The sequence below is a fragment of the Dromiciops gliroides genome, chromosome 1, assembly GCF_019393635.1.
Source record: "Dromiciops gliroides isolate mDroGli1 chromosome 1, mDroGli1.pri, whole genome shotgun sequence".
Classification (NCBI taxonomy): domain Eukaryota; kingdom Metazoa; phylum Chordata; class Mammalia; order Microbiotheria; family Microbiotheriidae; genus Dromiciops; species Dromiciops gliroides.
Window position 1 is genome coordinate 400,595,799 of NC_057861.1, and position 14,843 is coordinate 400,610,641.

The window sequence follows — 14,843 nt, forward strand, 5'->3', positions numbered from 1 at the left end:
GGTGTTGCTATGGAAACGGAGGTGGTATTCTCCCCTCCCCTTGAGCCTGCGGTTCCCACTAAGGTTCGCTCCGGCTTTCCACGCCTTCAGTCAGGGTCGCCCTCCCAGGAACTCGTGGACCGTCCCTCCAGCTACACAAACCCGGCCCCCGTCTCGGAGAGGGAAGGCGGGGGTATCCGAACGAGAACCCCAGTTCTCCCGACTCCGAGCCCGGCCCGGGTCGGCCGAACCGAACGACCCAGCCCCTTTTCCTCACGTCAGACGGGTACATACTTGGTCAAATGGGACGGGAGCAAGTGGAGGCGAGGGGAGAAGGAGCCTGCGCTGATTGGTCTTTTCCCCTTCATCCCGCCCCCCTCCTCAGGTTCCCTGCCCTCATCTTTGCCCATGCGTGCCGGCCGCCCCGCCCCTCGCGGGTGGCCAGAGTCCTAGTTTAAGTGCACAAGGCGCCGGCCCGGGCCAGCGCGAGGGAGGGAGCAGGGGAGTGGCTGGAGCTGCCTTTCTCCTCCCCGCGGCTTCCCATCCTTAAAGTGGGAGCTCAGGCGCGGGGCCCGCCGCAGAGCGCTCGGGAGGGCCGGCTGTGCGGAGGTGGTGAGTTTGAGCTCTTGCAGGCGGACTGAGGCCCGGACTGGCGGCGGGGCTCCGGGCTCTCAAGGCGCCATTGCTTTCGTGCGGAGCGCTGGCCCTGTCCCCGGGAGGAGCCGTCCCTCGCCGGTCGCCTTCAGTCCCCGGCCCCGGCCCGCGAAGGCTGGTCAAGCGTTGCCGAACGCGCCGCTTCTCGTCCCTCCTGGCCGCCCCGTCGCGCGGCCGCCCCGGGGCCCGAGACCATGTTCGACAAGACCCGCTTGCCGTTCGTGGCCCTGGACATGGTCTGCTTGTTTCTGGGTATGTATGTGCCGGCGCCAGCCCGCCACCTCCGCCCGGCTCTGCCCCTGTCTGTGCAGCTCGAGCTCAGCTAAGCTTGTCTTGCGGCCGGTGTGCGTCTGTGTGTGTGTGTGTGTGTGTGTGTGTGTGTGTGTGCCCGCCCTCGTGCATCCGGATGGGCGTGTGTGTATATTAGGAGGTGTTAAGTATGAACTCCTGTGTTGAGTGTGTAAATAGATTTTGCATGCATTTTAGGATGCGGGTGCATGTGTATGCGTGTCTGTGCGCGTGCCTCGTGCATCGGGATGGGCGTGTGTGTGTGTGTGTGTGTGTGTATTAGGTGTTGGGAAGTGTGTGAATGGATTGCATGCATTTTGGGATACGGGTGTATGTGTGTGAAGGTGAATATGCACTTGCTGTCCTGCATTGGTATGAACGTTTGTGTTGGGGAGTGTGTAAATGGATTGCATTTTAGGATGTGGGTGTATGTGTGCATGTACTCTTGCACGCCCTCATCCTTCGGGATGGGAGGGTGTGTGTATGGGGAAGTGTTAAGTATGAACGTTTGTGTTGGGGAGTGTGGAAAATGTTGTATGCATTTTAGGATGTGGGTTCGTGTGAGTGGGCTCCCTCGTGTATCGGGATGTGTGTTTTGGGAGGTGTTAAGTATGAACTCTTGTATCGGGGAGTGCTTTTAGAATGTGGGTACATGGGCCTGTGTGTGTCTGAGTAACCCGCTGTTTCTCTACGCAGCTTCTGTATGTATGAGACTCGCTGCTTCTGTGCTTGTAAATGCCTTCTGCCCTGCATCCCTGGCTCTGGCTCTTGCTCTGCATTCTGTCCTCTCATCCAGAACCTCCCTCTACTACCTCTCTCTCCCACCCAAGGTGGGCATGTGGCCACGACCACTTTAATACTAATCAATCACCTTATTTTACCTCTCCTTTCCATTTCCTCTCATCTACTCTTTCTACTCCTCTCGAACAAGGCAGGATGATCAATCAGTCCTAGGGCTCACTCCTCCTTTTATTTTATTTTACTGGAGAAAACTGGTCATTGGCTAATCAGATTCAGTTGACAAAAACAGTGGAGAGTTACTGCTTTGGGAACTCCCAAGTAACAAATAGAAGGGCCCGATTCATTGCATTTTGGGGAAAATTTTCATCTCTTAGACATTATTTCTGAAAATTGAAAAATCTCTGAACTAAGTTATGTGGTTCAGGTGTAGTTTCCAGGCTCCAAGTGTGGGTGAGGGACAGCGGTGGTTGGTTTGTTTCTGTGTGTCCCAGACGTGCTGTCTCCTCTCTGCAGACGAGGCCATGGAGTAGCTTTCCATCTCTTCTCTGACAGCTCACAAGGAGCTGTATAAATTCTTTGGCTGGGCGTTGTGCCTTCCTGATGGAAGTGTTATGTTCTCCTGGGGGTTGCCTGCTCTTCCTCTTTGTTGATCTGTCAGAGCTAAAATTAACTGTATTGGGAATATGGGAAAGGTGTTGAGTGGGTGGTGTAAACCTTTAAGGGTTATGTGTAAGTTAGGACTTGTTAATAAATACAAAACATCTGGAACAAGGCAGCTGTGTTGTGGATTCTATGTGGAAAAGGCAAGCCTTGTGTTTGAGGCTTTCAATGTATGTGGATGGATGGCATTCTTAAGGGATATAAAAGTAGTGTTAATGACTTAAGGTTGGGAGGAGAATTCACTCTCCAGCTTGCATTCCTTGTCACAAGATGCATTCCTCTGTGACGACTCCTCTGTGGGCAGTGGAATATTTTGACCAAGCAAAGCACTATAGGGAGGTGAGAAAGATAATTAAGATTGTGGTCCATGACTTCATGGAGTTTTAAAATTAAAATCTAAGGATTTGCTATTTGAGATTTCAGATGCAGGATGTTAAAATAGTTCTCAAAAACATAAAATTGTGTTGGAGATGGCTTTCACTTCATCGTTTTATAAACATGTTTTAGAAAAATGTCATTTTTTTCCATTTGGAAGATGTGCTACTTCATCTGTCATGTATGCTGTTGTTTCTAAAATTAGTTATATGTACCATCTAAAGTAATTTGGAGTGTTTATGAGGAAAGGGTAAATAAATGAACCTAGATCTACTAGCACAGTGTTCCCTTTACTGTAATTAGGAACATTACTGTAATTGGGAAGTCAGGAACTGACTGCTCCAGTTAGAATGTGCATGAGTAGTATTAAATCTTCATTATCTAAACTAATGAGAACAGTGAACTGTGATCTAAAATTATCTGTCAGTCTCAGATTGCATTATATGGTGTTTTATTATGGCTGATTTTAAAATTATTTTGCGTTCCCGGAGAACACACCAACTAATAGTAGGAGAGTGAAACCCCAGAATCATGTTGGGTAGAAGAGAGAAGCTTGTGTTGGTATTAAAATTGCCATACCTAGTACTCAAAGGAGCAATAGGAAATTGTCACCCGCTAAACAAAACCTCCTCAAACCCCTAGTCTCTAAGTATTGAATTGGTTTTAATGATAGACCTTTCCCCCTAGCTCCTTTAAATGAGTAGCAAAGATCACACAGTATTTGAATCTGGAGGGTAAGGATCATGACTTTGCATATCTCTCATGATGTTGTTCTTGTCCTAGAATTACTGGAGGGCTGTTTTGTTGAAGGAGAAAGCTTGTTAAAGGGGAAGATCATTGTATATAACATTGTAACTACTACATAGTGGGATTCTCTCGCATGGTTTTGCTGAGCTTTACTTGCTACTACCTTCCAGGACTTGGTAGATACTTGGGAGACAGTGGTGAAGTTTGAGATTGTTGTGTTGAATTTCTTGTTCTATGAAAATAGGACTTTTCTTTTTCCCCTTCCTACTCAGTTGATATTATCTGTGACTGGACAATGCCACATAAACATTGTTGATTCTCCAGGCTCTTAAACTATATAATAGAAAATCAGCCTATCAGATAGTAAGGATAAGCAGTTCGCTCATCCTGAATAAAAGGCATGATAGATGTCTAATATTTAAACCATGCACTATTTAACATTTAATATCATTTCATTTGTAGGAGCAACATTGAATAATTCCAAATTCTTTCAAGTTTGTCCTGTCACAAGTAAATGAGCTTTTAAAAAATTATCTCAGATAGAATAGTAAAGTAGTGGAGGAGGCATTTGGGGATTTTTTTTTTTTTGGAGTGAGGCAATTGGGGTTAAGTGACTTGCCCAGGGTCACACAGCTATTAAGTGTCAAGTGTTTGAGGTTGGATTTGAACTCAGGTCCTCATGAATCCAGGGTGTGTGCTCTATCATTGCGCCACCTAGCTGCCCCTTTGGGAATTTTTTAAAAGCACCTTATTCTGACAGAACACTATTTCATATTGTAGGTGTGAGACAGTGAAGATCCAAAATAGGGATAACTATTGAAGGAACCTGTTGTCTCAGTCTTAATAGTATTTTATTTTTTCTCCAGTTACATGTAAAGATGTGTTTTCAACATTTATTTTTATGACATTTTGAGCTCCAAAATTTTCTCCCTCACTTCTCTCCCCTCTCACTGGGACAGAAATCTGGTAGGAACTTGTTATTTCAAAGCACATACAGAAGTACATATTTTTTTAAATTTAATTTTTTAAATAGGTATCCTTATTAGTGATTAGTGGAGTCAGGAAAACAATAAAAATTCCCTTTACATTTGCATTTGGTTCTGTATGTTGTAGTTGTCCATTAGCCTGATTTACCATTGGACCAGGGAAAAGTATCTTGGGGTTTCCATGACCTTGCATTAGTGTTAGAACTTTAGAACACGGGAGTATTTGAGTATTCTGAAAAAGGTCACATTTGGAGTATACCATAGACTTGGATCTGGAAGGGTATCTTAGCTGTCACTTAGTCTAGAGGCCTCATTTTATAGTTAAAGAAATTGAGGCGCAGAGTTTAAATGACTTGCTCAAAGCAAGATGGGTAATAAATGGCAGAGCTCGAAGTGGGGTTATGTGACCTTAACTCTTTCCATTACACGAATGTCTAGATATTGCTTAATTTAAACCCACGCTTACATTTTATAGATGAGGAAACTAAGGCCCAGGGAGACTGACACTTATCCAAGATCACCCAAGTAATTACATTTTTTTAGTTATGTGGAAAGATACTAATTATTATTTCAAAACTTTTCACTGACTATAAAAGTTTTGTGAAGTTCCTTAAAGACAGTATTTTTCACTCAGTAGCCCTAAAGAATGGATATATGTGAAAAAATCAACCCGATCTGGGGCAGCTTCCTGAGCCACCAGAGAGCATTTCTTTGAAGCAAGTTCAGGAGACTTTTGCATTCTACAATGATATTTTGGGGGCATTTCACTAGTCTCTTTGAATTTCCCTGATCTCTAATCTCCCAGGCCAAAAAGAGCCTTTGAGAACCTTTCTGGACATTGAGCTTGCTTGTCTCCTCATTTCACAGATCTGTAATACTCAAATTTCAAATTTTCTTTTTTCTGTATCTTCTGATAGAACTATAGTTACTGGACTTCTAGTTTTGGTGTCTTTTCCCTCTTTGATTTGTGCTCACATTGCAGATCATAAACTTGTTTCTTGGAGTTTATTTATAAGGAAAATGCATATATGTATACAGAAAGACAGGAAGGAGAGAGAAAGAGAACACATTATCTTTCTGATTAGGAAGCACTTAAATTTTTCACAACATTCTATCTAGCAATAATTCCTAACTTGAAAAGGCAGTGTTTGGGGGTAATCCATCTATCCATCCAGCCATGCATATACCATATTTGTATATTGATGGAGTAATAGAATGTCACCATTGAATGCCACCCAGTGATACTACCAACATTTTCCTTTTTGTTATATTTGCCACTCTGATAGGTGTGAAGTGATACCTCAGAGTTGTTTTAATTTGCATTTCTTTGATTTCGAGTATTTTTTCTTTCTTTCTTTCTTTTTTTTTTGGTGAGGTAGTTGGGGTTAAGTGACTTGCCCAGGGCCACACAGCTAGTGGCAAGTGTCTGAGGCAGGATTTGAACTCAGGTCCTCCTGAATCCAGGGCCAGTGCTCTATCCACTGCACCACCTAGCTGCCCCTATAGTATTTTTTTTCACATGACTATGGATAGCTCTGATTTCTTTGTCTGAAAACTGCCTTCAACCTGTAATTTTTTGATGTAGGTAACTCCCACTGAGGAAACTCTACCAATACATTTTGGCAGCTGTTCTTTACAACTTAAGGTGTTTTCATTTCCTGAGGCATTGAAATGTTCAGTGATTTGTCTAGGGGTCATGCAGCTAGTTTGTGTCAGTATGACAGTAAACAGTTATTAAGCACCTACTGTGTGTCAGACCTGGTGCAAAGTTCTGAGGATAACAAAGAAAGGCAACTCAAGGAACTCTCACAGTCTATTGGGGGAAACAACATGGAAAGGAAAAAAAAAACCTGTTACAGACAAGCTAGGTATAGGATACCTTGGAGAGTACTAGAATTAATCAGGGAGTGCTGAAGGTGGGATTTTAGCTTAGAATTGAGGAAAAGCCAGGGAGTCCAGGAGGCAGAGACTGAAGGTGTCTTTGGATTGAAGAATACTGCAGGGTGGGTGTGAGACATAAGAAGACTATAAATAAGGTCTGGTCAAAAACAATAACCAGGGAGTGGATGAGGGCTTGTGATCTGTTGTTTTGATCATGAGTTGACTCAAAAGCATCCAACCTTGCTGTAGCCATGAAAGGCTCAGAAGTTCCAGGGAGAGAAGACATCTGAGTCACGGTGGCCCAGTCCAGAGTCAGAAGCACAGCTTGAGCTGTTGTTGTAGTGGTCAACACTGATAACTATTTTTTTTTTTTTTTTTGGTGAGGCAGCTGGGGTTAAATGACTTGCTCAGGATCACACAGGTTCTCTTGAATTCAGGCAACTGTGTTTTAAGCTGATGAAACACATTTCATTCTGTAAGCAACAATATATCAAATGAAATAATATATAAAGCACTTTATAAACTGGAAAACTGTGACTGATGTGGATGGCCTGAGTACTAATAGGTTAGATTAACTTGGGTAGTTCTATTATTATTTAAAAAGACCTGGGGTTTTTTTTGTTTGTTTTTTTGCAGGCAATGGGGGTTAAGTGACTTGCCCAGGGTCACACAGCTAGTAAGTGTCAAGTGTCTGAGGCCAGATTTGAACTCAGGTACTCCTGAATCCAGGGCCGGTGCTTAACCACAGTGGCCATCTAGCTGCCCCCAAAAGGACCTGTTTTAAACTGAGGTCTCGAATACTTGGTTATTGGTTATCTTATATTTCTGGTGCAGGACATTGGAATTATGAGAATAACGCCTGCTTTTATGTTCTTTCAAGGTGGAAGATAGTTTCACTCCAAACGCTCTAATATGCAGTCTTCCTACTTAATGGCTTCAGTGTGAGTTTTGTACTTGCATGGAATGTGGAAATTAGGGAAATTAGGTCTATAGTAAATATTTTTAAGATGAGGAAATTGAAGTCTAGTTAATAACTTGCTCGTATTTACGAAGTTAGTAAGGTAAAATATGGAATTTCAGATCTAGATCTCAGACTCCAAATGCTCCATTGCTTTGTTCACTGCAACATGTTGTCTGTAGTTTGGAACAAATTTACCTACTAGGTAGGGGATCTGAGTAATACTTCTGATCTTGTCAAAGTAAATTCTTTGTAAGCTGCTATGGACAAGTGTGTTGTGGTAGAAAGAACTCTGCATTTAGTCAGAGACCACAAATTATGTGATTGTGGGCAAGTCATTTAACTTTTTTAGACCTATTTCTAGCACTTAGCACAGTGCCTGGCATATAATAGGTACTTAATAAATATGTGTCGATTGATTGCTCCCTTGTCATTATTTCTCCTCTACAAAAAATAATTTTTTATATTCTTTTAAACATTTTTTGAGTTCTAAATTCTCTTCTTCCCTCCAGCCCCATCCCTACTCACCAAAAAATCAAGTTATACATGTGAAGTCATGCAAAACATATTTCTATATTAGCTATGCTGCAAAAAAGCAAGAAAAATGAAGAGAGAAAATTTCATTTTGTACTTGAGTTCTCTCTCTCTGGATTTTTCATCATGAGTCCTTGAATTGTCTTGGATCATTGTCCTGAACAGAATAGCTAAGTCTTTTCCCAGTTGATCATTGTTACAATATTACTGTTACTGTGTACAGTGGTCTCTTGGTTTGGCTCACTTCACTTTACATCAATTCCTGTGTTTTTCTGAAACCTTCCTCCTGTTCATCATTTCTAATAGCACAGTTGTATTCTATTACATTCATATATAACTTGTTCAGCCATTCTCTAGCTGATGAACATCTCAATTTTCAGTTCTTTGCCACCACAAAAAGAGCTGCTATAAGGGGCAGCTAGGTGGTGCAGTGAATAGAGCACCAGCCTTGGATTCGGGAGGACCTGAGTTCAAATGTGGCCTCAGATACTTGACACTAGCTGTGTGACCCTGGGCAAGTCACTTAACCCTCATTTCCCTGCCCCCCACCCCTGCAAGCTGCTATAAATACTTTTATATATACTCATCCTTTTCCTTTTATTTCTTTGGGACACATACCTAATAGTGGTATTGCTGGGTCAAAAGGTATGAACAGTTTTATAGCCCTTTGGAATAGTTCTAATTGCTCTCCAGAATGGTTGGATAAGTTCATGATTAGTGTACCTATTTTTCCACATCCCTCTAGGATTTGTTATTTCAGATAGAAGAGACCTTATACCACTATCTCCTCTTCATACTTCTCATTTGGAAAATGATTGTCATATTAATATACAACCATCCCACTTTGTCCACAGGTGAAATATTTTTTGCAATTCTATTATCTTGTAAAACTTAGCCCAAATTTACCTCCCAAATATGCTTACTCAGCATGTTGTTGTTTGTCCTTTGTCCAGAACCATGACATTGGGGTGACATCATGACTTGCACTGAATTGGATTTAAGTGAGGTAGGGCTGTGTAGGGTCACCAACCTCACTCTCTTCTCCAGACCCATTTGGGTCCAGTGGTGAGATATATATCAGGACAACTGGATATGGCCCCAGATGTTTAAGGCAATTGGGGTTAAGTGACTTGCCCAGGGTCACATAGCTAGTAAGTGTCTGAGATGAAATTTGAACACAGGTCCTCCTGACTCCAGGGTCAGTGCTCTATTCACTTGGCCACCCAGCTGCCCCTGTGCTTACTTAGCATAGGTTCACTGATATTGCTGAGAGGTTTGTTAGTGTAGATTTTATCAAGGTGTTTGAGAATTTCTCATAAGAACCTTGTTTTCTCTGGCAAGCTCCAGGGCCTAGAATACTTCGCCTTCTCATTTCTGCCTTCTGCCTTCCTCTAAGTGCCAGCTAAAATCACATTTTCTACAGGAAGCCTTTCCTGACTCTTCCTTAATTCTTTGGTTTTTAAAAAAATTTTATTTTATTATTTTCCAGTTACATATAAGAATAGTTTTCAACATTTGTTTACACTGGATTTTTAGTTCCAAATTTTCTTTTCTCCCCCCCCCTTCCCTCCCTCCTCCCCAAGACAAAAAGCAGTGTGATATAGGTTGTATATATGTACAGTCATATCAAACATCCTTAATTCTTTGTTAATGAATTATCCTATATATAGATTGTATGTTTTCTCCTGATTAGATTATAAGCTTTTTGAGAACAGGGGAGGTCTTTTGCCATTCTTTGTATCCCCAGTGCTTAACACAATACCTGGAACATAGTATATGGCTTTATAAATGTTTATAGACTGACCACAAACAAGTGTCTTAGGGCTGGTGACCAAACATTGGGGAATCTGGAAACTGTCATTTCAAGAATGGATAAAAGAACTATAGTAGTTGGTTAGCCTGAAAAAGAAAATATATAAGGGAGGCATGTATGTAAGTATCTTCAAATAGTTAAAGGGCTGTTATCTGGAAGAAGGATTAGACTCATTCTTTTTGGCTTGTGGAGGGCAGAACAGAACAGAGGGTATAAATTATAAGGATGCAGAATTCAGCTCCCTTTAAGAATTTGCTTCCACTCCAGAATGGGTTACCTTAAGTTATTGAACTTTGCTCTTAGTGGAATGTTTAGGCAGAGTATTGACTGCCTTTCGTCAGGGATGTTGCAGAGGAAAGGAAGTGTGATATATTGGGTGAGAGGGGATGTTTTAAAAAAAAATTTAATTAAATTTTTTTGGGGGGGTTACATTTTAAGTTCCAAACTGTCTGCCTCCCTTCCCATCCCAGATTAGAGAAGACCACCATTTGATACAGATTTGTAACACCACATTTTGCTTGCTTCCTATCAGTTTTTTCTCTGGAGAGATGGATGGCATCTTCCTTTATAGGTCCTTTGTAGTTGATTTGAGTATTTATATATATATATATATTTGGCAGGGCAATGAGGGTTAAGTGACTTGCCCAGGGTCACACAGCTAGTAAGTGTCAAGTGTCTGAGGCCGGATTTGAACTCAGGTCCTCCTGAATCCAGGGCCGATGCTTTATCCACTGCGCCATCTAGCTGACCCCGATTTGAGTATTTATAATACCCAGAATAACTTGGTTGTTCAATTATTAGAACAGTATTGCTGATATTGTCTACAGCATTCCCTTGGTTCTGCTCACTTCACTTTTAATTTTTTCATTCAAATCTTTTCATGTTTTTCTAAAATCAATCAGCTCACCTTTTCTTACAGCACAGTAGTATTCCATCACAATCATCTACCACAACTTGTTTAGCCATTCTCCAGTTGATAGGCATCTCTTCAATTTCTAGATCTGTCACCACAAAGAGAGGTGCTATAACTATTTTAGAACATATAAGTTCTTTTAACCTGATCACCTTAGGAAACAGACCTAACAGTGGTATTGCTGGATCAAAGGGTGTTACACCGTTTTATAACTCTTTGGGCATAATTCTATTTTATTATTGTTATTATTATTTTTTTTTTGCAGGGCATTGAGGGTTAAGTGACTTGTCCAGGGTCACATAGCTAGTAAGTGTCAAGTGTCTGAGGCCAGATTTGAACTCAGGTCCTCCTGAATCCAAGGCAGCTGCTTTATCCACTGCTGCCCCATAATTCTAGATTGTTCTCCAAAATGGTTAGATCACTTCAGTTCTGCCAACAGTGTATTATTGACTCAGTTTTTCCACATGCCCTCCAATATTTGTCATTTTCTCCTATCATTTTAGCCAATCTGATAGGTGTGAGATGACACCTCAAAATTGTTTTAATGCGCATTTCTCTAATCAGTAATGATTTAGAGCATTTTTTCACTTGATTTTATATAGTTATATATTTGATTTCTCCATTGAAAAACTGCCTGTCCATAACCTTTGACTATTTATCAATCGGGAAATGACTCATTGTCTTAAAAAGTTCTTTATATTTGAAATATGAGAGCTTTATCCAAGCAACTGTCTATAATCCACCCTCCCCAGCGCCCCCCCCCCCCCCAGTTTTCTGGTTTCCTTCTAGTTTGGGCTACATTGGCTTTATTTGTACAAAACCTTTTCAACTTCATGTAATCAAAATTATCCATTTTACATCTCCATAATGCTCTGTCTTTTGTTCCTAAATTGTTTTCCTGTCCATAAGTCTGATAGGTAATGTGTTCCATTAAAGTAATGTGTTTTCTTTCATAAGATCAATGGTTTTATTAAAAAAAAATCAGTGGTTTTAGAGCTAAAGTTAATTTAAAGATTAGAACTAGGTGCCAAGCAGGTGATTTAGGAATAGTGGGTATTTGATTTACAAATGAGAAAACTGAGGCTCAGGGTGGGTAAATGAACTTGAAGATCATATAGCTAATTAGTGGCAGAGCTGGGAATAAATAGAAAATAGTCTTTCGATTCCTAATCTAGTATTTTTCCGTTATATCATTCTTCCTTCTTCTAACAGTAATAGCTGACACTTCAGGGTTTACAGGGCACCCTGCAGACATTATCTTATATGAGTCTCACAGAATTAGGTGAAGTTACTTGCCCAGACTTAACACGGCTAGTAAATGATTTGAGGTTGGATTTGAACTCAGGGCTCTGCTTACTCTATACCAAGGCACCCATGACTAAATCTTTCCTCTACTGACAGCTAGCTAATTTATGGCACATCTATTTGTCAACTCAGTTCTATAATTGAATGACTGTGTAAGTAGCTAAATATAGAGTTTGGGTCCTAATGCTATATAACCCATTTTTACCTTAGGTGGGGCTGTTTTCTTCAGCTGTTCCTATAAACAGTATGGAGCTTCTCAGCAGTCAGGTGAATCTGCTCTCTTTCCCTGCCTGATGAATTAATACTATGCTGGAAGAGCTTACAGCAGTGGTTTATTAATTTTTTTCAACTTAATCAATGTGGACAATCAAATGAGTAGTAGAGCCTGCTTTTGGGCTACTGAGCTCCAGCTTTGGGTGTGTGTGTGTGTGTGTGTGTGTGTGTAAATGAGAGGGAAAGGAGCTTCCTTGAGAGGACCTGTTGTGAGGCAGGTGAACTTTTCCTTTTCTTAAATATGTGCATTTTCATCAACAATCTCTGGAGCCAAAGTCTGAAGCTTGAAGAGAGTCTCTCTTTTAAAATTTGGCTCTAACTTTGTTTCATACAGTTGAGCTTTTACTAGGTTTTCCTTGCCAGGATAGAGCATGGAAACTTTTCAGAGACCTGTATTTTTTACCCTCTGTGAATTTTAAGAAATATAAACACTCCCTTTCTGGAATTATAAGTCCTGTCACGAATAATAGTTCACATTTATACACTTAAGAATCATTAAATCTCTTCCCTTTTTAGTCACCTTTGGCAGTAAGGTTCTTGTAGTTATTGTCTTGTAGATTAGGATATAGTCATTGTAACACTTAAATGAAAAGTAGGAGTTGTTTTAAATGTGTCTTTTTATTAAAGAGAGAAAAGGTGACAGCAGAAGTCAATAACTCCCAGATTTTACTTTACCAGAATTATGAACCAGTGGTCACAGTGTCTACATGTGGCTTCAACTCTTACTGAAATGAACTTGCAACACTGTTGTTGTTGGCTTCCTCCTGTAATTTAGGTGGCAGGATTGGACAACTTGAGAGGAAAATTTACAATCAGGTTCAGTACTGCTCCAGCATATGCCATAATTAGGGACTTATATAGACTCTCACTATAGTATTCTATTTGTGTCTCCCTCTCTCACCCTCTCAAAAGAGCTTCTAATCTGAAGGATTCTGGGGGGTGCTAATTATAAGGACTCTTTTGTGGGGGGGAGGGGTGAAAGGCAGAAGCAGAGGCAAGGGAAATGAAATGTAGAAAGGGAACATCTTGACTTTAGATCTAAACTTATTTTATTTTATAAAGCTTAATTATTTAAACCATTTGACGGATACTCTGGTATGGTGAATAATATATCAATTTTGGATTAGGAATAAAAACAGTGACATTCAAGTTTTAAAACATAAAATATATTTAACACATTTGACGCTACAAATTTAGCATTTAACGATCTTAAACAAACTATAGCACTATCTTCAAATGATGGTAATTTGATTCATCATAGTCCCTTTCACTTTCATAGTGCCTTTCACTTTCACAAAGTATGTACTTAAAATGTTAGTTGTACATCATCTTGGGTCCGTGGTCATATCCATTTCAATATGAGATCAAATTGAGACTGGGTCCATAAATGGAAAAAAAAAATTTAATAGAAGCAAGCAAAAGTTGGCAGCTAGGTGGTTCAGTGGATAGCCTGCTGGCCCTCAAGTCAGGAGGACCTGAGTTCAAATATAATCTCAGATATTTACTAGCTGTGTGACTCTTGGCAAGTCAGTTAACCCTGTTTGCCTCGGTTTCCTCATCTGTAAAATAAACTGGAGAAGGAAATGGCAAACCACTGCAGTATCTTTGCCAAGGGAACCCCAAATGGGATCACAAAAAAGTCAGACATGACTGAACAACTGAACAAAACAAAGTAGGATGGGACTAAATATACTTTGTTACAAAAATCAAGTTACCTGATTCAGACACTAAATTCTCTAGTTATCATGACGTCAGCAATTTGGAAAAGAAGTAGAGTAATTGTTGCTATGGAAGATTGCACATGGTTGAAGGAAGACACTGTTTACTTTGCATGACTGGGGAGTTCTCTTGAGTTCTTATACAATAAGGTGTGGCAAGCTGTACTTTTCATTTTGATGCAATGCTTTTTGGTTTTGCCTGGGTTTGCTTAGGATCTTGTTTCTTGACATAATATATCTTTTATGGAATCTTCCCTTTGAGCCTCAACGGGGGTGTTTGTTGAAGCCTTTTGTGCTTGTCTATGGTTTAAGGTGATTTCATGTCATGCATGTGGAGTTCAGGGTCATTCTTGGTAAGCTGTTTTTAGAAGATGATACTGTCAGATGTATTTAGTCCACAATTGTCACTACTTGGAAACAGTGTATAATTCCTCAGCCTTTTTTGGAGGGCGTGATAGCCAGTAAAATCGAATGGTCAATTTGTAAATGGTTACTTCTGCTTACTTTTTTTTTTTGGGGGGGGGATGTTTGATTTAGTTAGACCAAGATTGTCACGTGAGATGTTTGACTGACAGAGGGTGATGAGTGCTGTGGCAGTTTCTTGTTTCTGGGTTTAAATACGTGCCAGATTTTTTCCCCTAACCTTTTCTCAGCATTCACCTTGAACTGTTTTTTACAATTTGATTTTGCAGATGCCACGATCTTCATGTTTCCATGTAGAATGAACCCCACTACCCAGGTGGAAACTCATCACTGATGCCAGCTAAGGAACCATGGCAATAGATAGTAACTGGTCAGGCTGCAGTGTACTTACCAACTACTAGTTCACATTTTAAGAATAATTCCTAGTACTATTCATTTTGTCTTCTAAAATTCCCCCCAATAACTCTCTACTGAGGTCCCTTTGACTGCTGAGGTGGGTAGGTAGTGGTGAATAGTCTATGAGAGTGTTACAGGTCCTAATAGTTTATTTCTCTCATGTACAGCATGTAATACCTTATTTATCCAATTAATGCTT

At 40.6% G+C, this 14,843-nt stretch overlaps 1 protein-coding gene across 3 annotated transcripts in view; it reads left to right on the plus strand.

The window, feature by feature from the left end:
• The first annotated feature begins 441 nt into the window (after positions 1–441).
• PLPP1 (phospholipid phosphatase 1) overlaps positions 442–14,843 on the plus strand; it is a 121,552-nt gene continuing 107,150 nt past the window's right edge. For 2 of the 3 annotated variants that reach the window (XM_043976884.1, XM_043976885.1), the window contains exon 1: positions 474–885. In XM_043976884.1, coding sequence (XP_043832819.1) covers positions 828–885 — 58 coding nt within the window. In that variant the 5' untranslated portion in view covers positions 474–827. Of the gene's footprint in view, positions 886–14,843 lie in introns of all 3 variants that reach the window. The other variant, XM_043976886.1, reaches the window with a different exon arrangement.